This window comes from Caenorhabditis briggsae (genome assembly GCF_000004555.2).
Source record: "Caenorhabditis briggsae complete genome, chrIV, whole genome shotgun sequence".
Taxonomy (NCBI): Eukaryota; Metazoa; Nematoda; class Chromadorea; order Rhabditida; family Rhabditidae; genus Caenorhabditis; species Caenorhabditis briggsae.
The window spans coordinates 16076469-16102206 of NC_013487.2; the positions used below are offsets into that span (position 1 = coordinate 16076469).

At 34.2% G+C, this 25738-nt stretch overlaps 4 protein-coding genes across 4 annotated transcripts in view; 1 reads left to right on the plus strand and 3 right to left on the minus strand.

Annotated features, from left to right (window-relative positions):
• Nucleotides 1-278: 278 nt before the first annotated feature.
• CBG13919 lies at nt 279-7871 on the minus strand (the record flags this gene model as incomplete). The annotated part of the gene is made up of 9 exons (XM_002634768.2): nt 279-455; nt 1005-1168; nt 1538-1892; nt 2747-3468; nt 4787-4981; nt 5354-5502; nt 7008-7094; nt 7566-7659; nt 7868-7871. The coding sequence occupies 9 exons, from the start codon at nt 7869-7871 to the stop codon at nt 279-281; spliced, it is 1947 nt and encodes a 648-aa protein (XP_002634814.2).
• A 7007-nt stretch (nt 7872-14878) lies between these two features.
• On the minus strand, nt 14879-16052 carry CBG13918 (the record flags this gene model as incomplete). The annotated part of the gene is made up of 3 exons (XM_045236310.1): nt 14879-14964; nt 15114-15292; nt 15994-16052. 3 exons carry the CDS (start codon nt 16050-16052, stop codon nt 14879-14881), a joined length of 324 nt encoding a protein of 107 aa, XP_045095299.1.
• A 2854-nt stretch (nt 16053-18906) lies between these two features.
• Nucleotides 18907-19425, plus strand: CBG13917 (the record flags this gene model as incomplete). Its single annotated transcript, XM_002634766.1, has 2 exons — nt 18907-19265; nt 19314-19425. The coding sequence occupies 2 exons, from the start codon at nt 18907-18909 to the stop codon at nt 19423-19425; spliced, it is 471 nt and encodes a 156-aa protein (XP_002634812.1).
• A 429-nt stretch (nt 19426-19854) lies between these two features.
• The window catches only part of CBG13916, a gene marked incomplete at both ends in the record, with an annotated part of 13746 nt that continues 7862 nt past the window's right edge, over nt 19855-25738 (minus strand). The window contains 9 exon segments of the mRNA XM_002634765.1: nt 19855-19980; nt 20124-20219; nt 20445-20839; nt 21265-21388; nt 21955-22545; nt 23662-23684; nt 23771-24030; nt 24460-24671; nt 24676-24689. Of these exon segments, the coding sequence (XP_002634811.1) occupies nt 19855-19980; nt 20124-20219; nt 20445-20839; nt 21265-21388; nt 21955-22545; nt 23662-23684; nt 23771-24030; nt 24460-24671; nt 24676-24689 (1841 nt within the window).

Consider the following 25738-nt stretch of genomic DNA (forward strand, 5'->3'; position numbering starts at 1 on the left):
ATTAGAGTGTTTACGGTCATTATTAATAGAGAAAATACATTTTTATTCAAATTTTCACAAATAAATCACTTTTTTTTTGAGAAAAATACAGTTCAAAAATGACTAGATTCAATTACACAGGGATCTTACAGTAGCTACACTTAAGGTCATGGGAAATTTTCGAAATTTTTGAAAAAAAAAATTTTCAAAAAACATTTTTTTTCTCAAAAATTTTGAATTAAAAATATAAAGCAGATTTGGTAAAATGAAATTTTTAGAAAATCGATAAAAAAATCGATTTATTCGGAGAACTGTACATCAGCCGACGCATTCCGACACATCAGTTGAATCCGTGTGACAAAATCGTCGCGTTTCGCGAGTCCCATGAATTGGACCGGCTTACGACGGCCTTCCATGTGAATTTCAAGGCTTTTACGGGTTCCAGTGATCAGCGACATTGATCGGAGTGATTGTGTCTGGAAAAATCGATAATTTGAGCGAAACTCCGGGAAGAAATGAGCCAAAATTGAGCAAAATCGGGTGATTTTGAGGTGTAATAGGCTTAAAATTGGCCATAACTCTGACAATTGTTGATGGATTCTTATGATTTTAGCACGAAATTGTAGGGAATGTCTAATTTTATCAATTTATAAGTCATTCATTTCATTTTGTATCGAAAAATCGAGGGTAAATGAGCCAAAATCCAGCAAAATCGAGCCGTTTTGAGGTACTGTAGGCCGAAAATTGATCATAACCCCTCTAATTCAAGTCCAATTTTTATGATTTTAGAATCAAAATGTAGGGTATTGTTACATTAATCAATAACTGCTAGTCAATTATCTAAAATTTTTGAAATTGCGAAAAAATGAGCTAAAATTGAGCGAAACTGGCTAATTTTTAGGTGTAAAAGGCTTAAAATTGGCTGTAACTCTTCTAAAATTAGCCGGATTTTCTTGATTTTAGTACCAAAAGATAGGGAATTTCAAATTCTACTTTATTCTTATTAACTCTAAAGTTAAACCAACCTTTTTAATGACTTTTAAATCATGAAAAAGCATCATCAACTGCTCCTTATCATCCGACTGGTTTCGAGCCCGAAAAACGAGTGCTGCATCTGTCAGGTACAGTATCCCCGGTGTGATTCCCATTGGAAAAAGTCGCTCTTTTTCGTTCATCACACAACTCCGGACTGGAATTTTGGAAAATTTAAATTTTTCAGAAAAAAAAATTTTGAATATATTTTTTTTTAAACTTCAAAACTTTTTAAATGTTGTCTATTTCTTCCCAAAAACTATTTAAAATGTTTCCTGAAATCACGAGCTTCAAAATGAGACCCATATCGCCTAGGCTCCGCACACTTTGATTTTTCAGTGGCGCGTCGCGGTCGTGCGTCGCGTGTCCAAGTGAAATTTCGAAGCGGGCGGAGCCTAGTCGTGTGGGGGTTCGTTTGAAAGCTCTTGACTTCAGAATATTGAATATATTACTTTCGATGCACGATATTTGAATTTGAAAGAATTTTGACAGAAAAAATTTCAAAAATTTTTTTTTCCAAACTCACAAGCAATAACATTATCAATAATTGGGTCAGCACACTCCGAGGTGTGCTCCAGCTCTTCATTTTCTTCAATACTTGGATTCCTAGACGGTCCTGCGCCTCCAAATTCCAAATTTATTCCCCCAGGCAGTGAAATATTTTCAGCATTCGGAGAATCCACCAAGTTTTCTGAATGTGTGTCCAAATGAGGACTCGAGTCATACTGTAGATGATGTGCAGGGTGTTGAGGGTTACGGTGGTGTGGTCCCAGGAGCAAATTCACGGCCGCTGATTGGTCCAAATTGAAGTTTGATCCTAGGCGGGACTCGAATTTCTCGCCGGTGGCAAATGCGGATAGGCTCCTGGAGCTAGGAGTGTGCTGGAAATGACTTTTTAGGCAAGGGTTGGGCAAATTTGAGTTTCCCATGCCATTTGCAACAGTTTGAGCCTAAACACGACTAGATTTGGTAAAGTTTGAGACGTTGGGCAAGGTATAGGCAAGGAATAGGCACGGGATGGGCAGAAATGAGAGTTTGAAGTAGATTTGTTTTCAAAAATTGAGCTTTCTTCAGAGTTTGAAACATTTTAAGCCCCAATGTGACCAGACGCGGGAACCTTGATCATTGGGCAAGGAAAGGACAAGAAATGGGCAAGGGATGGACAAGCTCGCCATCAATGTCAAAATCGGGAAAATTTATGGTTTTTTATTGGCCTGAAATGACCCAAATTGATCAATAAACTTTCTATGGGCAAGGGATGGGCAAGGGATGGGCAAAGGATGGGCAAGGTATGGACAAGAAATAAGAAAGCTGGTTATCAAGAAATCCTAGTTTTTGTGGAATTTATGACATTTTGAGCTGAAATGGGTCGTAATTGGATCAAAGGGCAATAAACGGGCAAGGGAATGGCAAGGGATGGGCAAGCTACCCAACAAAATCAAAAATTCAGAATACAATTGTTTGCCTTAAATTCTGTAGTTTCCGAGCCAGCACTTAATTTGATCAATTGAAAAAGGCAAGCTATGGGTAAGCTATGGGCAAGGGGTGGGCAAGGGATGGGCAGGATGGCCGGAAATGGTCAAAAACGCTGTTTTTAAAGTAAGGGATAAGCAAATTCGGATTGACAATAAATTTTGCATCATTTTGAGCCCAATATTGACTAGATTTATCGAAATTTCAAATTTCGGCAAATTATGGGCAAAGAATGGCCAAAACCTGCATAAAAATGACTCACACATCGCTCCTCTGGCTCCTGATGGCTGTGTGCTCCATGAATTCTCTCCAAGTTATGCTGAGCAATCGTGCTAGTGACGCTTCTTGCACTTGCCGGTGTAGGTCCTTGTCCTTGCCCACCTCTTGCCGCTTGTTGACTTCTCGGTGTAGAAACGAAATTCCCTCGAATTGGAAGATTACGGTAGAAATAGCCATAAGTGTCAAATCGATATTTCAATTTTGGGAATCTTTCGAAAAGATATGTGGTGAAAAATATACGGATGCCAATTGCCAGTACGGTCCATCCAATACAAGTGCCCGTTGAGAAGAGTACGGTCCAGAAGAACCAATAAATCGATAGAATCAGAAAGACACGTGTCACTTTTGGATTCTTCCAGAGGAACAGGGATTCCAGCTTCTCCAGAATATTCGTAGCCAGTCTTAACAGTTTCTGGGCCAACTTGGCGATATCAAAAATCAACTGGGCCCCGGAAATGTCAAATTTGGGCATGATGACCTGCTTCTTGGGCAGGAACATCCATCCCAAATCGATATTTTTGACGGAGTGAAGATAATTAATCGATAATTGGAAGATCAATAAAGCCAAGAGCAACGTTGCGAGCCATCCACGGTAGAGGGAATAGATGATGGTTAGGATGAGCAATAGGGTGGATAGGGGATTCTTCCACATTATGATGTCGTAGAGGGCGGAAAAGACTTCCAGGTAGGGATGGACCGCGGAATCTGAAAGATTTTTGATTGGAAAATTTGGATTTGGCTTGAAATTTGGGACATTTTGAGTCTAATATTGACTAGATTTGGTTGATTTTGGATGTTGGACAAGGGATGGGCAAGGAACGGGCAAAAATGTAAATCTTGAATTTGGCTGGGACATTGTGACATTTTAAGCCTAAGCATGATTGGATTTGATGAGGTTCAAGTCTTGGGCAAGGGATGGGCAAGAAATGGGCAAAATAGAATATTTAAATTCGGCTTGAAATTTGCGACATTTTGATCCCAATTTCGACTGGATTGAGAATTTCCTGGAATCTTCAGGATGGGCAAATGCATGGGCAAAGCCTGGGCAAAGCCTGGGCAAGGCCTGGGCAAGGAATGGGCAAAAATGAAAATCTCGAATTTAGATAAAAATTTGCGACATTTTGAGCCCAAACTCGATAGTATTTGGTGAAATTTAAGTCTTGGGCAAGGAATGTCCAAGGCGATGGGCAAGGAATGGGCAAGAAATAGGCAAAATAGAACTATTGAGTTTGCTTTTAAATTTGCAACATTTTAGCCTAATATTGACTAGATTTGGTTAATTTTGGGTTTTGGGCAAGATATGGGCAAAGAAAGGGCAAGGGATGGGCAAATTAAAAAATTGGAATTTGGCTTACAATTTGAAACGTTTTGAGCCTAATATTGACTAAGATCGGTTAACTTTGAACAATGGGCAAGAGATGGGCACGTAGGTGAGCAAGGGATGGGCAAAAATGTAACATTTGTCTAGATTTGGTTTAAAATTTTGAATTTGGCTGGAAATTTGGGACATTTTGAGCCTAGTATTGACTAGATTTGGTTAAGTTTGAACATTGGGCAAGGAATGGGCAAGGCAGGGGCAAGGGATGAGCAAGGAATGAGCAAGAAATGGACAAAAAATGAAAAATTTTGAATTTGCATTGGAATTTGCGACATTTTGAGCTCAATATTGATTGGGTTCTGTCAATTTTGGACAATGGGCAAGGCATGGGCAATGCAAGGGCAGGGGATAGGCAAGTGATGGGCAAGGCACTGGCGAGTAATGGAAAAAAGTGCAAAAAATCGAAAATTGAGCTAAAAACCGGTCAAAAGGATAAATTTGTGTGCGATTTAGCCTATAAACTTATAGATGGGCAAGGGATGGGCAAGGATTGGGCAAAGAATGGGCAAAAAAAAAAAACGGCAATAACTCAAAATATGTGATAAATCTGTGCAGAATCGGTTTGAAACTTTTGGATGGGCAGGAAATGGGCAAGGCATGGGCAAGGAACGGGCAAATCCCCAAAAATTGGCAAAAAAAACTCACAAAATCGCTTAATATCCTTCCTCAACTGCACGGCCGACAATTTTTCGGTCTCCTGCTGGGCAGCATGTTCTCCGGGTGTCCCTGTCTCGAACGCATTGATGACGTCATCCACAAAATTCCTCGCTTCTCGCCTCAACCATTCCCATTTTTGATTCTTTTGCCGATCTGGTGCCGAGTGGAGAAATGCAAGCTCTTCTGGAGGATAATACTATTGCTCAGCTTTATTTTATAGTTTGTAGTCTTTAAATAGCTGGAAGGACAGGGAAGATACCGTATATGGCGCCAAGTAGGTTCGCCAGGAAAATGGATATATCTCAGAAACCATGAATGGTAGATCAAAACTACAAACTACAAAAATGTTTAAAATTTAATTTTGCGTATTTTTGTAGTTTGTAGTTTGTAGCTAGCTTTAATGGTTCTTGAGATATGCCTATTTTTCTGAACACAACAGTTAACCCGTTATATCTTCCTTCCCCTCCTAGCTATTTAGAAACTACAAACTACAAAAATGTTCTAAATTTTATTGCCTATAATTTTACAATACTCAAATTACAGTAATCCACTTACCAAGCGCCGAATCGGCTGACGAAATCGACGAGCTCTCATCGTTTCTCCACTTGTTGATTTGGTTCTGTAGTATCAATGGGCGAGGGCTACGGGTGCGTAGTTGCGGACCACCGCGTACCATTCTGGAGTGAAAATCAAAAAAAAATGAACTAAAAATTTAGAATATTCAGAAAATTCCAGTCTAGAAAAGTTTTTTTTTTGAAAAGTTTCAGAGAAAAAAAATTTCAGCCAAAAAAATTTTTGTCTGAAAATGTTTTTTTTCCTCTGAATATTCTAAAAATGAGCGCTGAAAAGACTCTAATGAGATATTCCTGACGTAAATCGAGTTTTCTAGAGGTAAACAGATAAGAAAAACAGCTCCCCTGGCAACGATACGAAGAAATAAAAATTTCAGCCAAAAAAATTTTTTTGGCTGAAAATTTTTTTCAGACAGACAGAAATAAAGAGAATTGGGTGAGACAAATCAGAAGACAAATTCTGAAAATCTCAATTTTCAGCATTTTCAGACAAAATTTTTCGGAAAAGTCGGAATTTTGGAAATTTTCAAAAAAATCTTTAAATTAAAATTTTTCAGAAAAAACCAAAAAAAATTTTGTCTGAAATTCCAGTTAAAGTACCGTATTGTAATCTCAAAAAAATAGAGTACCGTAATCTTTGTGTAATGAGATACTGTATTTTTTCGTGGGAATTCCTAAAATTCATGTCATTTTAATTTGATCTAGCTCAGAAGCGAAATTTAGAAATTCTAGAAAAATTAGATTTTCAGAACAAAAGTCTATAGCAAACATATAAAATTGTATGTCATCTGAAAGCTCTAAATCTGACAAACAAAATGTGCTAAAAATCAAGTTTCTAGCTTGATTCTGAAGCGAGATATAGCCTTTTTTGCATTTGAGAGAGACGCAGGGAAACGAGAGCGCTCTCGTTTCTCTGCGTCTCTGCGTAAATGCAAAAATGGCTGTAACTCGCGCTGGAACAGACCTAGAAAAATGGTTTTTCTTGCATTTTGATGGCTAGAATTTGTATTTTAAGATAATTTTGTATAGAAATCTCATACATTCTTAGTAATTATGAAAAAGATATAATCTTTTCGAGAAAAAAAGTGAAATGGACGCAAGAAAAAGTGAGGGAGAGACAATGGTTTCAATATCTCTCGAGAAAATCTGTTTCTTCTGTCTTTTTTGGTTCATTTCCGATGGCCGAAGACGCAGAGAAAATTTCCAAAATTCATTTTTTTTTTCGAAAATTTTACTTTTAATGAAATAGCGCTCTCGATTTTCTGCGTCTCTCTCAAATGCAAAAAAGGCTATATCTCGCTTCAGAATCAAGCTAGAAACTTTATTTTTAGCTCATTTTGTTTGTCAGATTTAGAGCTTTCAGATGACATACAATTTTATATGTTTGCTATAGACTTTTGTTCTGAAAATCTAATTTTTCTAGAATTTCTAAATTTCGCTTCTGAGCTAGAGCAAATCGAAATGACATGAATTTTAGGAATTTCCATTGAAATAACTATATCATTGTTGTACTCTTTTTAGGATTACGATAAGTACACTCCCGGAAATTTGTGTCAAAAAAAAGAGCCAAAAAAATTATTTTTTTGGCTCAAAAATTTTTTTCTCAGTGTATCCACCCAATGTCTCCCCCAAATTACCGGGTTTCCATGGAAACCCTGGGAAAACAGGAATTAGAAAAGTTTTTGACTAAAATAACACTTTTTTCTAGAGAAAAAACGACATTTCTGAAAATCAGAAATCTTGAAAACAATTTTTTTCAGAAACTTTTTTTCTGGAATTTTAAAGCATTTAGTTTTAAGCTTATATATCTCGGTTCCTGTTAGAGACATCTAAAAGTGATCAACTGATAAAATGTAGGTGATAATATGATAAACATTTTATTAGTTGACCAATTTCAGATATCGTTCTCATGGTCCGAGATAAATTCGCTCAAAAATAGAGCTTAAGGAGGTCTACTACCTTAAAATTGTCTATTTACCGGTAGTGCTCTTTGAGCTTAATTATCTCGGTTCCTGTTAGAGATATCTAAAAATGATCAACTGATAAAATGTAGCTGATATTATGATAAACATTTTATTAGTTGACCAATTTTAAATATCGTTCACAGAAATCGAGATAGATGAGCTCAAAGTTGAGAAATTCCAAAAAAAAAATTTTTTAGAAATTTTTTAAAATCTTAAAATTTGAAGACTCACGATGGACTGGAGAGTTGAGAGCGTGATTGATGTTGCTGCTGCTTTTTGAACTTTTCCTCCCTACCAGCTCGTTCAAAGTCGCCGATTACGGATGCTGAAAAATTCAGAAAATTAATATTTTTGTTGTAGAAAATGTTTTTTGGAATTTTTAAAAAGTTCTTCAATTTTCAAAAGTCTACAATCATAAAATTGGGAAATATAATAATTCAAAAAGTATATAAATTTGAAAACAATTTTTAGAAATGGGTATTTTTCAGACAACAAAGTTCAAAATTAGCTGTCTCTTACGTACAAGTACATACTCATGTACTTGTGCTCACTGAATAGGATTAGTTAGTTGCAAAAGGAAAAAAAATTATTGATGCATGCGAGAAATTTTTTTTTTTTTTGATTTTTGACAAAGTTTCAAAAATCAGAAATTCAGAAATTCAAAAATTCAGAAATTCCAAAATTCGGAAATTCAGAAATTCAGAAACTCAGAAATTCAGAAATTCAGAAATTCAGAAATTCAGAAATTCAAAAATTCAGAAATTCCAAAATTCAGAAATTCAGAAATTCAGAAATTCAGAAATTCAGAAATTCAGAAATTCAGAAATTCAGAAATTCAGAAATTCAGAAATTCAGAAATTCAGAAATTCAGAAATTCAGAAATTCGGAAATTCAGAAATTCTGAAATTCAGAAATTCCAGGAAATTCAGAAATTCAGAAATTTAGAAATTCAGAAATTCAGAAATTCCAGAATATTCAAAAATTCCAGAATATTCAGAATATATAATCATAATTAGGCCAGTCCTATCAACAAAAAATATAAGCAATCTCAACCTTTCTCTTTCATTATCATATCATTATCCTTATCAATGTTGATTAAACAGGAAATCGTGAAAAAATATAGGCAAAAAAACAGAAAAATCTATTTTAGAAGAACAGCATCGTCTCAACAAAACACAAATTTCAGAATTACAGACAATTTTAAAAAGATAAAAATCTTAAAACACGAACTTTTGTCTTTTTTTGCCTATTCGCTCAAGGAACTATACATAATGGCATGATCCCAAAAAGATAGAATTTTCAGATAAAAAAACATTTTATTTCTTCTTTTTTTTTCTTTTTGTATGGTTCATGATGTGTCATCATACGGTACTGCGCCTCTAGGAAGATCTAATTTAGAGATAACGGGTCTCTTTGTGAGGTCATCAGTGTATGGCATTGAAGAAATTTGGGAGTTTTAAAGGGACAATTAAAGGGACAAAGGATGATCCAATTTCTTGAAATTCTAATTATAAGCAATATACGTTGAACCAATTTTTCTCAGTTCCTGCAAAAGAAATCAAAAAGTTGTCAATTGATAAAATGTAGCTGATATTATGCCAAATATATTATCAGTTGACAAATTTTTGATTCCTCTTATAGGAACCCAGATAATTGAGCTCAAAGAGGAGTATAGAGTGAAGCTCACTAGAGATCATAACAAGGTTTCCTTAACCGTTACTTTGAAGCGCTTTCTCTCGGCTCCTGTGAGAGATATAAAAATTTGTCAATTAATAAATTGTTTATTATGTTATCAGCTACATTTTATCAGTTGACAAATTGTTGATATCGTTTACATGAATCGAGATAATTGAGCTCAAAGTGCAAGTAGCTTTTTACTAGAAATCGTGGTAGCGCGCCCATTGGGTTCCCTTTCAGCTCAATTATCTCGGTTCCTGTAAGAGAAATTAAAAAATTATAAACTAATAAATTGTTTATCATAATATCAGCTACATTTTATCAGTTGACAATTTGTTGATATCTCTAACAGGAACCGAGATAATTGAGCTCAAAATTGATAGTGTGGTGGAGGATCCGCGCGCAAAAATCCAGACAAATCTCAACAAGGAAGTTTTAGTCTAAAATTTATACTTAATTAGGGTGTTTCAAGTTTCCTGGCTGACACTTGAGTTTATTTTTTTTAGTCAAAAAATTGAAAATATGGAATTTCAAAAGTTCGATTTGGAGATACTAGAATGTAGCTAAAAATGTTAGAACAGCATATGATTCGATGAAATTTCTTGAACTTTTCAAGTTAAAATAATAACCAAAGGGTATAAACTTTAACAATAGCAATATTTCAAAACTGCCAAACTTTCAGAAAAATTTAAAAAAAATTATTTTCAAATTGTTTTCCAAAAAAAGTATCCAAAAAATACCAAATGCTGAAGCGCTTCCACTGCTTTCACTTTGAACTCAATTATCTCCTTTTCTGTAAGAGATATAAAACATTTGTCAACTGATAAAATGTAGCTGATATTATGATAAATAATTTATCAGTTGACAATTTTTCGATATCTTTTATAGAAATCAAGATATGACAACTGTTCCCGTAATCATACTTTGTAGCGATGAAAATGTTTGTGTGTCCAATTTGATCAGAACTAGAGAAGAAAAAAGAGAACTAAAATCCGAAATGATAAGATCAGTTCTTCTCATTCCGTACACTTGTAGTCAGTGATGATAACGCCGTGGAAGGGATGGATATTGATGGTTTGTAGCCTAGACAGACAATAAACAGAATATTCGAACCATTTTTTGAAAAAAAAAAGAACCGTTTTTGAGCCAATTTTGAGCCATTTTTGGTCTGTTTTTGACTTCTTAACTGTGTAGCTTGGTTGAAAATTGCCATTCACAGAATTCGGAAAAGTTCGGAAAATGACAAAAATTAGGAGGATATTTCCATAGAGTAGCCTTTCAAAAACTACAGTAATCGGTTTTCTAGAATATTTTCTTCTGGAAAATTAGCTTTTTAAAAATTTCTACAATATACCGTTTAGTTTATAGCCTAAAAATAGGAAAAATCTAGAAAAAAAAACATAAATATCTTGCAAAAACAACGGAAAAATAATGAAAAAGGGTTTTTGAAGATGATGATGATGATGGTTTGATCGGGAAGGAAACAATTTTTCTCTGTGTAGCCTAGACAGTTCAAAAGAGAAAGGAAGAAACGGATATGACGCTGAATCAAAGAGATAAAAATCTGAAGAATCCCCATGGGAAAGGTTTGAAAAGTGCGAAAAAATTGAATCGTAAAAGAGCTACCTTACATTTAACATTGAGCTAATTTTCTTCGGTTCCTAGAGTAGATATCAAAAAGTAGTTAACTGATAAAATGTAGCTGATATTATGATAAGCATTTTATCAGTTGACAACTTTTTGATATCTTTCATAAGAAGTGAGATATATGGGCTTAAAGTTAGGGATCACACCTATGAAAAATTATATGAGGTATCGTAGAGCATTGAGCTCTATTATTTCGGTTCCTATAAGAGATATTAAAAAATGGTTAACTAATAAAACGTAGCTGATATTATGATAAACATTTTATCAGTTGACAACTTTTTGATATCATTTATAGGAAGCGTGATAATTCAGCTTCAAGTTGAGAGGTTTTTTGGTCATACGCGTTTTCAAACATTCTAGAAACTTTAAATAATTCTCAAATTCACCAAAAATGCACCTATTTCTTTAATAGACATTTTATTGTGCACTAATTAAATCAATTACCCAAAAATCTCCAGTAATCCGGATCCTTAAGGCCCCCTTGTGTCCTATCAATGTCTTAACAACCCTCTAATGATCAACGGTCGAAAAAAGGAAATTCAAAACAAAAACAACAATAAAAGTGACCCAGTGTCCCCCTTGTTCACTCGTTTTTACACACAAATTATATGAATCTCATTGGAGAATCTCTAATATCGGGACGCGAATTATCTACATTTGACCCCCTTGGATAGTGTGTAGATGTAGATTGAGCGATGTTGTAAAATGAGAGGATTACTGTGGGGTTTAGTGTTGAGACTACTGTTTAGACTATTGGTAAATTCTTTGGCTAACTAGAGATTTTTCAGAGTTTCGAGAAAGTTCGAAAATGTCAAAAAGCCCATCTTATTGCAAATTTTCCGTAGATTCCAAAAATGTGAACTTCTTAGCTTATTCTTGAAAACTTGGCAAGTTAGGCGCGCTCAAAGCAAACTTATTTTATTGCAAATGTTTCGGTGATTCTAAAAATACAAGTTTTAGCGCTCAATCTTGAAAACTAAAAAAGTTATAAACCTTTAGAACAGACTTGTCTTATTACTAATTTTATGTCGATCCTAAAAATATAAATTTCAAAGCTCAATCTTGAAAACTAGACAAATTAACAGTTTTCAAAGCAAGCGTATCCAATTGCAAATTTTCCGTGGATTCTAAAAATATAAGTTTTAGCAAACATTCTTTGAAAACTAGTCGAGTTACGGTACCCGTCTGTACCCGTCTGATTGACATTTTTCCGTAGATTTCAAATATATAAGTTTCAAGACAATGCAAACTACACGAAGCCAGTTATACAGCTTTAAAACAAGTGTATATTGAAGCAAATTTTTTGAGGATTTCAAAAATTTTAGTTTCATCGCTATGTGGTGAAAATGAAGCAAGTTAAGTCAGCTAGATTCTGAATAAAAATAGGGTTTAGTGCTCAATCTAGGCTAGTTGGAAGCCCTCAAAACAGGCCTATCATATTTGCTATATTTTTTGAGGATTCTTCCGAAAATGTAACTTTCAAAGTTGTTTAGCAATTTTTTCAATTCTGCCAAAACAAAGAGAAAAAGACAACAAAAAACAACAGAGAATGTTCTTATCAATACAGAAGACTATCCCAGAACATCAATCTATCTATTGCGTGGGCAGGCAAAAAAATAAAGCAAGAAACAAAAGTGAAATTTCTTCTTCTCCCTTCCGTCATTCGGATGGCATCCAGATGATTCTTCTTTTTTTTGGATGAAAAGAAGAAGAGGAGCACTTGAAAATAGACTAAATGAGAGGAGAAGGGGGAACACCACATGAGGTATTTTTGGTCATTAAGTGGATTTATATAGGGAAGACAACTAGGAAATTGAATTCGTCACCCTCTTTTTTGTTTCAATGGATTTATGGATTTTGGAATTTTTGAACTTTTTGAAGTCAACCTATAATTTCAAAAATTGAAGAAAACACCTTTCACCATACTTGTAATCCGGGCCTTTGTCGGGCCTTCGCGGGCCCTGCCATAACTTCTTTCAGAACCGATATTTTCGAAACAACTCAATCAGGTATGATAGAGCTCTACGAGTACTACAAAACGGTATTATTTGGAATACTGTATCTTGTCTATGAACAGAGTTACAGAGCAAAAGGAGCAAAAAAAGCAGCCGGGCCCTGCGAGAAAACCTCACTTTATGATCTGTAACTTTGTTCATAGATAAGATACAGTATTCCAAATAATATCTTTTTGTAGTACTCGTGGAGCTCTATCATATCTGATTTAGTTGGTTCGAAAATATCGATTCTGAAAGAAATTATGGCAGGGACTCACAATAACAGAACAATTTTCAAATTCTCGATTTTTGAAATTGATGAAAATTTAATTTTGAACTTTCGGACAATTGCAGATTTTCACGACTACGCATTCTTTAAATTAGGATTTTTAGAGTTTTTGAAAAAAATTCAAAATTTCAGGTGATGTTCAACATTTTCCGAATTTCTAAAAATTCTAAATTCAAATATTTCTAGAACTTCAAAATTTCAGAATTTTTCAGAATTTGAATTTTAGAATTTCAGATATTCATGATTTTGAATTATAAAATATTAAATTTTCGATTTTTTGGGAAATTTTAAAATTTAAAGTATTTTCATAATTTCAGATTTTTCGAATTTCAAAATTTCTGAAAAGTTTCAAATATTAGGGTAGGATTGGTTTTCAGTTTTTGGTTAAAAAAAATCAAAATGTTGGGATAACTTTCAGAATTTCAGAATTCCAGATTTTTAGAACTTCGAAATTTCAAAATTTAGAAATTCAGATTTTCAGCATTTCAGTTTGTCAGGATTTTGAATTTTAAAAAAATTTATGGGAGGTTTGCTTTTCAATTTTAAGTGAAAATTCAAAATTTCAAGTAATTTTCAGATTTTCGGATTTTTGAAATTAAAAGTTCAGGAATTATTTTTCCATTTAAAAAATAGCATTTAAAAGAAAACAAAGTTTTCAGATAATTGATTTAAAAGTAACTTTTTTGTACGGTTATTTTCAAATTTTCAACAAAAAAAAACCAAATTTCAGTTTGTTTCAATTTATCTGATTTTCAGATTCTTAAATTTTGGTTTTAAAATTTTCGAAAACCGAAACTATCAGAATATAAAATTCCCAAAAATTCTAGAAAAACCTTCAAAAGGAGTGGCATTCATTCATTCGGGTCAGTCAGTTTCCCCCTTTCAGATGACCTTAAGGTAAGGTCATCTAGATAACCAATTTTTTTCAGAAAAAAGGGAAAAATTGATTCAATGAATTGAAAAAAAAATTCTGAAAAAAGAAATTTTTTTTGAATTTTTTTCTGAAAATCAAAACTTAAAAATATTGCAAATCGTCAAAAATTTATTTAAAATGAAAAATTTCAAGAACACTAGACCGTATTTTAGATTAAAAAAAAGGTCTAGTGGTCATAAGAGGATGTTTTGGATTTTTTGAAAAAAAAACAATCAGAAATCAGAAAAAGATTTTTTAATTTTTTTTTTTGGAATTAAAAAAAAAAAATTTTCCAATTATGGAATCTCTCAAAAATCCACTCAAACCTCATTTTTAGCAGTTCTAACCTGAAAATTCGGATTCTAGACTTAAAATCCAAAATTTTGAGCCCCATATCGCCCTATTTTGGATAATTTTGAAGTTTTGGGTTTTGAGAAAACAGGTCACGGGTTCGACTCCGCCCTGTGGCATGATTTTTTTTGCGAGTGTGTGTGGGTTTAAATGAGCAAGGAAATTTATTAAAATCCTCAAAAAGTTCAGAGAACAGTCCAAAAATTTGGTTTTTAGAAAAAAAATTTGGAATTAAAATTTTTTGGAATTTTTCAAAAATTTCAAAGAACTACAGTAAACAATTTAAAAGGTTTATGAGTGCTTTTCAAGTATTTTTGACGAAATTCAAAGTGTTTACAAAAATAGAAAAAAAAATCGGAAAAAATTTTTTGGGTAAAAAGTTTTTTTTACACATTTGGAATATTTGTGATAGGTGTATCAGGCGGCTTATCAAGGGGAGGTGAGAATTGTAAAAAATATTACAGTGGGACAAGAAAAATGATAGGGAAAATATTAAAATTGTTCTAGAACTGTTGGAAAAAAACTTTCAAAAAAAACATTTTTTGAAATTTTTAAAGTTTTCGGAAAAAAATTTTTTTTTTCTTAAAACTCGATTTTCGGACTCTTCCATTAATTTTTATGGGTTTTAATCAATTTCCTTGCTATTTTAAACCCAGACACACTTGCAAAATAGCTATGCCATAGAGGGGGAGTCGAACCCTTGACCTATTTTCTCAAAATCCGAAACTTCAAAATTGTCAGAAACAGGGCAATATGGGGCTCAAAATTTTGGATTTTGAGCATAGAATCTGAATATTTAAATTAAAACTGCTGAAAATGTGGTTTTACTAGATTTTTGGAGTTTTCAATTTTTTCGAAAAATATTTTTTTTTTTTTGATTTTTCAGAATTTCAAAAAAAAAAACTAACCAATTTCATAGTGTTTCCGGAAGGCATCCACTAAATGTTCGTCAAAAATCGATGGATTCGTTTCACGTCTTCCTGTAGAATTCAAATTCGGATGGGAGGAGCCTAAACCAGCTGAATCCATTAGGGAATCACTTCCCTGGGACAATAGGTCGTTGGAGTTTAGGCCTCCTTCGCTGTTTCTGAAAAATAATTTGAATGAAAATGGTTGGGCGGGAAATTTGAAAATTTTCCAAAATTCGAAATATCGGGATTTTCAGAATTTCGGATTTTTGGAATTTTTGGATTTTCAGATTCTTCAGATTTTTCAACAAAAAAAAACTTCCTGATAAACAAAAAATGACGACAACTTTCTCTGATAAATAATAATCCGCATTAGTGGAGCCTAATCTGCACATGTCTAGAATTTTCAGATGACGATCACGTCATCTGAATTTTTGAAAAAAAAATCTTGAATTTTTTTGGGATCATTTTTTCAAATGCTCATATCTCAAAAACTAAAATAGGTATCAAAAAACGGTTAACTACAAAAATAAAACTTAGAAAATTTCTTCTAAAATGGTGTAAAAATCACAATTTCTTTTTTATTAGTTTTTGAGATATGATAACTTGAAAAATTAGAAAAAAAAAAATTTTTTTGGAATTTTTTTGGGATTATTTTTTCAAATGCTCATATCTCAAAAACTAAAAGAGATATCAAAAAATGGTCAACTACAACAATGAAATTCCAAAAATTTCCTATAAAATGGTATAAATATCATTAAACAAATGTTTTGGAAAATTATATAAAAATATAAAAAAAAATATTCCAAAAAAAAGTTTTTTTTTTAATTTTGAATTTAGCGCCAAGTCATTTGTTCGATTTCCAAAAAAAAGTACCAACCTCCTCTGTCCTAAACTGAGCATCTGGGGCACCGATAGATATAAATCGGTTGTGGACATCTTTTTCTCTGAAAATCCGGAAATTTATAAAAATAGAAAAAATAGGAGAGGATGGGAAAAAAGTGATGGGATTAGAGAGAAAAAAAGATAAAAAATGATGATGATAGAGTTGGAAAAGTGAGATAGAAGCCATAAAAAAAGGCTGGAAATTGAAAAAAAAGTTGAAAAATTTTATTTTCAAAATTTTGACACCATTTCTTAAAACGCTTATATCTTAAAACCTAAAAAAGCTGTCAGAAAATTGATTACTATAAAAATAAAATTCAGAAAGTTTCCTATAAAATGGTATAAAAATCAATTTAAGACCTTTAAAATTTTTCAAACTACGAGTTTTTGAAAAAAAAGAAAAAATATATTTTTCAAAATTTTGACACCATTTCTTAAAATGCCTATGTCTTAAAAACTAAAAAATCTAACAAAAATCTGTTAATTATAAAAATAAAATTCAGAAAATTTCCTATTGAATGGTATAAAAACCATAGTTTGGTTGTTCTGAATTTCGGAGATATCATAATTTGAAAATTGGAAAAAAATTTGAAAAAAACAATTTTTGAAATTTTTTTTCAAATATTTTTCTGGACAATTTTCAGAGATTTTCATTCAACTATAGTATTTTTTTGTTGCTATTTTTCAGTTTCTGTTCATCATCCTCCCTAAAATTACAGCCAATTATAGGGCTGCAGAGGAGAGGGAGAAAAATAGGTGAATCATTTTTTTTGGCTAATTTTCAGTTTTTTCTTGTTTTTCAAAAAACAAAAAAAGTAATAATAATGACGTTTTTTAACCCAAAAAAAAAGAGAAAAAGGAAAAGAAAATCTAGTAGATTATGATCAAAAAAATGTCTGAAAAGGAGATAATCTGGAAAAAAAGAATGAAACATACCGTAGTTCTTCAAATAGAAGCCCACCCAAATCGTCACTTTGAGCTCACTTATCTCAATTCCTGTGAAAGATATCAAAAAGTAGTCAACTGATAAAATGTTGCTGATATCATGATAAACATTTTATCAGTTGATTACTTTTCAATATCTTTCACAGGAGCCGAGATAATTGAGTTTAAAGTTGACGGATTGGGTGGGCGTCTATTAGAGGAACTAACGGAAGGTTTTTCCCAAATTTTGGCTTCAAAAAAGAACCAAAAAATAGGAAATTCTTAATTAACAAAAAGAGCGTTTCTGGTTCCTTGCTTCAGGAGTCTTATGAACCATAAAAATAGGGAAAATGAGAGATTTAGAGACAAAAAAAGAAAAATGTACCTCGTTTTTCATATTGGAAAAAAATGAACCAAGAATTTAGAGGGAATTTTTTTGATTTTATGAGAAATTCAAAATTTTGAAATTTATAGAAAAATCGATGCTCAGCATTTTGGATTTTGTGGAAAGTCTGAAATTTTTTGGATTTTTCAATAGTTTGAAAACTCTGAAAAACAAAATAATCAGATCTTCAAAGAATACACAAAAAATACCAATAACAAAAACATTTTAAAGAAAGTTTTGGGTTTTTGAAGGTCAAAAAATTTATTATCTGTATTTTTAAATCTAGTGGATCAAAACCTCTCATTTTTGGACAAAACATGGGTTGGAAATACCTTACCGTCCACTTTAAGCCTATGTATCTCACTTCACTTAAAAGATATCGAAAATTTGACAACTGAAAAAATGTTTATCACAATATCAGCTACATTTTATCAGTTGACCACTTTTTGATATCTCTCACTGAAAATGAGATACACGGGCTCAAATTCGACGCTTTGGGTGGCGTTCTATTGGAGTGTTTATGGTAGTTTTTTTGAAACTTAAAAACCCAGTCTTCAAAATGTTCAAATGTTCCCAATTTTGACACTTTTTCAGTTAAAGAAAAGTGAAAAAAAAAATCAATAAGAAAAACATGAAAACGAGTGTTTTATTTGTTAACCTAACTTGTTCCTTTCCTTGTCTCATCACATTCCAAAACACCCAAAATATATATCAATCAAGGTCAACCTCTTCCTTTTTTTCTACAAGTTTTTTCTCCTTTTTCTCTAAATCTCTCTTTTCTTTTCGCTATCTCATTTGGAACAAATAGAAAGGAACAAAACTACCTATCTGATGGTAAAATAGAAAAGCTAGAATTGTACAAATTTAGAGGGAAAAATCGGAAATATTGTAACATTTTCAATTTTCATGGTACCTTGACAGAAACTATCTCATTGAATTTGTCACAAATTCAGCTTCAAAATGAGCTTAAACACGACTAGGCTCCGCCAGAATTCTGAATTTCTGAATTTCTGAATTTCTGAATTTCTGAATTTCTGAATTTCTGAATTTCTGAATTTCTGAATTTCTGAATTTCTGAATTTCTGAATTTCTGAATTTCTGAATTTCTGAATTTCTGAATTTCTGAATTTCTGAATTTCTGAATTCCTGAATTTCTGAATTTCTGAATTTCTGGTTTTCAAAATTCTTTAAGTTTGGAAAAAAAATTTAGAATTTTTTTTATTTTTCATATTTATATATTTTTCAAATCAATGTGAGAAATGGGATTTGTCAGAATCCTTGAGAGCATCCCGCGGAATTTCTCATACATATTTTTTAATAATATTCATAAGAAAAGTTTTTTGGCTCAAAAAAAAAGGAAAAAATGGGAAAAATGAGGAGTCAATATAATTCCTTTTATTTTTTGTATCCATAGAGAGAGAGAGAGAGAGAGTCTCAAGTGTCTGAGACACAAAAAAGCATGAGCAATGACGTACTTGGGAGGGTATAATCTTTAAAAATATAACAAAAAAATTTACCTAATTTGTCCATAAAGTTTTGTCTAATTTAGCTGAAAATCCAAAATTTTTTGAAAGGAAAAACGAACTGAAACCAGTTTAAATGGGCACAGCATCTTCACCTAAAGCATCTTCATGCTATTGTATTATTGACGACTGTGTCTCCGATGATTTTGAATTCAATGGAAAACTGGGACCAATGAGAAAGCTGTTCATTGGTTCAAACGGCCACTGGGTCACTCTCAACAATTTAATCAATTTCGATGTTCTCTTTATTCGCATTCAAGGCTCCATACTCTCCGTTTCCGATTTGAACTCATTTCTAAGACACTGGCGGACCGGTGGATCAGCTCGGTTGGAGTGGTTATACTTGAATTTCGAGAAAGGTATGTTTAGAGAAACGTTTGATGAAGACTTGGAAATTGTGAAAACAAACGAAGTGAGAGTGTATGACCGTAGTAGGTAAGTGTATATCATCTGGTTTACTGCATTTCAATATTTGTTTTTCAGTGATGCATTGGAATGGGTATTTGATGGTGGCTACAGAATCCAGCGTACGGACGGTGTGAAGGCAGAGATTGAATGTGGTCCCGGATGGTTTACAATGGGTGTTTGGCATTAGAGAGCAATCGATTCATTGCAATAACTTAATTATACTAAAACCTTTAAAATGCCTGAAGACATTGATGGATTTTGCTCAAATTTGGAGGGTAGAATTTCTAATAATTCATCAGTAAACTGACCAGATCACTCAATTTTGAGCAGAGTTATCGCTTTTCAAAGTCGCTTCATTTTCGAACACCCCCCCCCGTAACTCTAGGAATCGTATTGAAAATTTTGGATGTTCTCCACTGTTTTACGTTTGATTATTCTCGATAAAATTGTGAAATGGTCTTAATATGTAAATGAAGATTTTTAATAAAACTCTCACAAAGAAAATTGATTTTATTACATTCAAACAAAACTTTTTTAAAGGCACATGAGAGGAAAAAAAATGATGGGACACAAGAAAAAAACGACAAGAAATCGAGAAAGGCATTTTGGGAAAAGTCTAAAACGCTAAGAAACTGAGCATGATGATGAGAAAAATGTGATGAAATTTGAAAAAACCCGCGAAATATAATTTTTGTCCGCCAGCAGCACCAGACTGTGGCAACCCATCCAAATAGTCGAGAACCTGAAGGAAAAATATTGTTTTTCAATGGTTTTTGTCACTAAAATCGAGTTTAGAGCAAAAAATTGGTCTAGAAATTGTGTTTTTGAGAAAAAATTCGAAAGAAAAATTTTTTTCTTCAAAATTAAAAAAAACCCAAAACTCACTTTGACTTGTTTTACAGTTGACAGTACCAACTGAAAACGTGGTGATTCGTTGAGCGAAAAGTGATCGGCCAATTTTCGTACGTACGGTGAGCAGATCTGAAAATTTTGGAGTTTTGCTGAAAAAAACATTTTTCGAGAAAAAAATTTTTTTTCAAAATTTTGGTACTACTTTTTAAAATGCTTATATCTCAAAAACTAAAAGAGATATCAAAAAAAATTTAACAAGAAAAATGAAATTCGAAAAATTCTCTATAAAATGGTATAAAAACCACAATGAGACCGTTTTGAGTTTTCGAGATATGAGAACTTCAAATCCCTTACCTTCTCCGCCCCATCCGAGTGCCACTTGGTCCTTGTATGATTGAACATCTCATTTCTACCGTACCACTCGATACGGTAGAGCGCGTTTCCCGGCTCCGAGAGCTCATTCATTGTTACTATTCGACATTGTAGATTCTTAGGTAAAATTCGCTCAAAAGCGATTTGCATTCGAGAGGCGATATCTGTTGAAGCGTCGGAGGAGGAAAATCCAGCTTTATCCAGAATTTCCCGCGGAACTGTTTTTCTGATCAATTCCACATCTTTTTGAGAGTATCCAATTGACATATAGAGTCCTGGATACATTTCCGGTGCCTCTTCCGCAAATTCACACACGAAATTTCCAGTTTCACAGTAGCACGCGCCACGGTCTTTGAGGAAGACTCGTTCACCAAATTCTGCAATCTTTCTCTTTTTAAAGCGTTTTTAACGTCATCTTGTTTAATAAAACGCTAAAAATCATCTCTGAAATTTTGAGCCAAAACCGACCATTTTGAAGCGAGTTATGGCAAAAGTTCAGTGGAGCGCATTTGCAAAATCTTTGTTAAATTGAACGCTATCTACTTCTAGTTATGTCTAGCACTTTGTTCAGCCTAGTCTGAAAGTTTGAAGTGATTTGAATCACTTTGAAGCAAGTTACACTCAATTTTCATTTCTGTTTGCTGGAGCGCATTTGCTCCTAAAATCTAAAATCGTTGTTTTTGCTCCAATCACGGTGAAAATTCTTATGGCGACGTAATTTAACATGGAAAACATTTTCCGCTTGTTTTCAACCAGATTCAGAAAAATTTTGCAAACGCGCTCTATTGATAAAACCACTTACCAATAGTTGTTAGCGGCGCATCACATGTCCCATGGTCTAGACATGGCATTGCTGCACATGCCAAATGATCCTCTGATTCACACTCACACCATGTGGAGCAACGACCCGACCAATCGACGTATTTCTGAAAAAAATCTATGAGTTCGGTAGAGCGCGTTTGCAAAAAAAGCTTGGATTTGGCTAAAATTTTGCACACCGGTTTCTCAGTGCATTCTAAAACAATTCTGTAAGTTTCAGACCTCCATGAGCTCTCTGAAGTGAGATATTCAAAAAGTTCGGTGGAGCGCGTTTGTGAGAAATGATCGGATTTTGCTGAAAATTGGCACACCTATTTTTCAGTTTATTAAAACGCAATTCTAAAAATTTAAGAACCGTAGGACGATTCTGAACCTAGATATTCAAAAAGTTCGGTAGAGCGCATTTGCAAAAAGTGCTCAGACTTGGCTAAAAATTTGCATACTGGTTTTTCAATACATGAAATTGCACTTCTGAAATTTTCAGAGCTCTAGGATTATTATCAACCCTGATAATTCAAAAGTACGGTAGAGCGCATTCGTAATAAGTGGTCGGATTTTGCTGAAAATTGGCACATACGTTTTTCAGTACATTAAAATGTAATTCTGAAGTTTTCAGATTTCTCGGATTCTTCCAAAATGAGATATTCAAAAAGTATCAATAGAGCGAACTTACCCTCATAATCGCTCCAATATGAGTGAAAATCTCTCTTCCATTCGCATCTTTTGTATTACATCCTTCCATTGGGGGTGGAGCATGTGTCGTGAATACTGTAGTTGTTGTGGGTACCGTAGGTGTTGTTGAGATCCATGGGGGCGGAGCTTCCGAAGTGATCGGCGGGGTTACTGTAGTTCGGAATTTCGTTTTTTTCGGAGAATCGTGCGATTTTTTGATCATCATTTCTTCTTCATTCATTTGTTCTTTTTCCGAATTTTCCAATTGCTCAGGTTTTATGATTTTTTGCTCCAAATCCACATTTGCAGTTTCTTTTTTTCCAAAAATTCCGAATAAATCCAAAAAACTGGATTTCTTTGACGTCACCATTGGAGGAGACATTGTAGTTGTTGTTGTAGTCGTGGTTGTAGTCTTCGTAGTTTTTGTAGTTCGGATTACTGTAGGAGCGGATGTTGTCATTGGTGCGCGTGTTGTTGTAGTTGTCGTTGTTCGCATTCGTTTCCTATTATTTTGTTGTTGATAGGGTCGGTAGGTGGTCTTGGGAGCCACTGCTGGGGCAAATGTTACTGTAGTTATTGGAATGTGACTGATCTGCAAAAAATGTGTTGAGAATCAGTAAAAGTGAGCTTGAATTCACACATTTCACGTAATTTTCACTTATTTCACAATGGAGCGCGTTTGCAAAGAAGCTCATTTTTAGAACAATTTAGAAATGTTGCTAAACAATTTTTTTTTATTTTCTGAAATTTTTGAACCTAATCGGTCAATTTTGAAGCGAGTTATGCCAAAAGTTCGGTAGAGCGTACTTGCAAAATTTATCTCAAAAACGGCTCTAACTTAGTAATAGGCACTAAAATAGTTTTCCATCGTTTCCTGAAATTTTCAGCCTAATCCGATAACTTTGAAGCAAGTTATAGCAAAAATTCAGTGGAGCGCATTTGCAACACCCTTGTTAAATTGAACGTTGGCTACTTTTATACGTTTCTGACACTTTGTTCAGCCTATTCTGAGATTTTGGAGAAATTTGAACCATTTTGAAGCAAATTACACTCATTTTTCATTTTTTGTGCGCTGGAGCGCATTTTCCTAAAATTCTTCAAACTTGATCATTCGCGATTAAAACTTTTGCTACGACGTTTTTCAATATGCCGAACATTTTGATGTACCTTTCGACCAGTTTGAGCGAATTATGACAAAAGTTCAGTGGAGCGCACTTGCAAAAGTTGTTCAAATTTAGCCCGAACTTTGTCAGAAAGTACTATAACGGGCTGGAAGCGTTTTCAGAAATTTTCAGACTAATTGAGCTACTTTGAAGCAAGTTACGCTTATTTTTGATTTTTGTACGCTGGAGCGCATTTTCTGCAAAATTCCTAATTTTCTTCAAACTTTATCAATCGCGATGAAAATTCTTGCCACGACGTATTTCAACATTCCAAGCAGTTTTATATGGTTTTCAACCAATTTGGGCGATATTCAGAAAACGCGCTCTTTTGATAATCTCATCTAACCTTGCTGAAAATGATCGAAACGCGCTGAAATTTGGTAGACAACTGTGTCACAAGATTTTTAAGCAGTTTCACAATTTTCAAACAGTTAGAGCAAAATTGAACCAAGGAAAATAAATAGAATTTCACTGGAGCGCGTTTGCACCATCACCACGGGATTTCACGAAATTTCACTTTAAAAATTTGGACAAAAAAGTTTAACCTCATTATAATCAAGCTCGATATCTCTTTGTAATCGCTGGAAATTAGAATTTTGGATTTTTGAAAAAAAATTAAAAATGCCAAAAAAAATTTTCAAAATTTTTTAAAACCTACCGTACTAGCGGTCCTTCTAATCGGTTCGTCCTCCTCTTCATCTTCCTCTTGTTCATCCTTATTCCTCCCTTCAACCTCATCTACAGTACTCGTGACTCGATTCGTGGCGAGACCCGGTTTATTGTACCCCATGATTCTTGAATATTCAATCATGGCATTCTCAATGCAGGGATTTGTTGGGATCATTGTATTCTGATGAGCCAGACATTGCACATCCGATAGTTTGCAAAAACATGGTTGTTCCAGGATAGACGCTCTGAAAAAGCAAGATTTTCAAAGGCTTTTGGGGTTTTTAGATACCAAAAATCATGAAAAACCGGTTTTCAAAGGTCTAGGGCAGCTTTAAAGCCTATCAGAGACCTTGAAAAAGAAGAAAAAAGAAAAAAAACCAAGGTGGAATCGAACCCCGGACCTCTAGATTGATAGGCAAAAGTGTAGCCACTACACCACGCGGGCAGATGGAGGAAATGGAGCGGAAGACGTAGAAGAGAGGGTGCCTTGGCGCCCTCAAAGGAGGGGTGGTAGCCGAGGCGGAAGAGGCTGGTGGAAAATTTTCAAAGTGGCCTAGTGGCTAGGAGTGTTGACTATGGATCAGAGGGTCCCGGGTTCGATTCCTCCGACGTCCAAATTATTTTTTTTCTTCTTTTTAGGTCTTTTTTCGCAATTTTCATCTGAAAGAATCCACCTCGCCGACAAAATAGTCCTCCTACAATCATCCAACGAGCTTCTCGCGCACTCTCCATTCTTCACCGGGCAGTGCGCTTGCAGGGCGTGTCTTATATGTTTGCAGCGAGTGTCTTGGTCGCACTTTTGGACGGATTGAGTGCACGTTTGCATGAAGCCAGACGATTTGTAGAGGCACTTTGGGTAGATCATTTCCTGGAATTCATCAAAAATGAGTTAGGAGGAAGTTTTCTGACATTTAAGACCTTCTAGAACCCTATAGAATCCCTTAAAAAGAAGCAAAAAGAGCTTGGCTCCAGTTTGGCCCCAGGTGGAATCGAACCCCTGACCTTTAGATTGGAATCCTTCCTAAGGCCAATCTATTTTTACTTCTTTTTTCAGATATCCAATGTGTTTGAAATCGCTTCTAGCGCATTAAAAATATGATTTTTTTGATTTTCAGCCTATTTTCTACATATGTTTCGCAATTTTCTAAACCAAAAAGTAGAATAATAGTAGTCTCCCGCGGCCGCTCCTCATTCACTTTTCCTTTCTCTCTTTTTCCATTTAGATTGCTTTCGGCGTAAGAATGACAAATGATAGTGAGGTGTCTCTCTCTCGGTCGTTTTTCCGCCTTTTTTGTGGGTCCCCTCTTCTTTTTTCCAACACCCAAAATTGTTTTTTTTCGAGAAGATAGAGAAAAGTTGAGTGAGAGAGAGACTCTTTTTGCCCCCGCCCCGAGAAGAAATTGCTTTTTTCCAGCGAGCGTGGGTGGAAAATGAGAAAAATGAGATGTGTATATGAGAAGAAGAAGCTCGAGTTTCCATAATTTGGCCAATTAGTAATAGCTAATTAGCAGAAATTAGCTTTTTCGGAGAGGGGAATGAAAGATCACCCTTTCAAAATGGGTTTAGAAGAATGACAGTTGGATAGAAATAACTAGCACAAAAAACAAAAAATATTAGGACTTGGAAGGAATCGAACCCGGGTAGTGAGATTGTTCCTCAGGTACGCCTCCACCTAGCTCCACCACTACGACTACTACCACTACTGTACCCCCTCCGACACGCTCACCTCCTCCGCCTCGAGCTCCGCCCGCAACTACAGTACCTCCATGGTGGTCGCAACCTGCGACACAATTGCCACGTCATCGAGACACATCATATAGACAGAATAACTTCCGGCTGAAGGCTGTTATCGATCCGCCAACGACGACGATGGGATACGCGTGGCAAGAATATCAAGGACCCAAAAAAGAAACGCCTGAAATGTTCAAACCCAAAAGGACCAGTGCTAGTGAG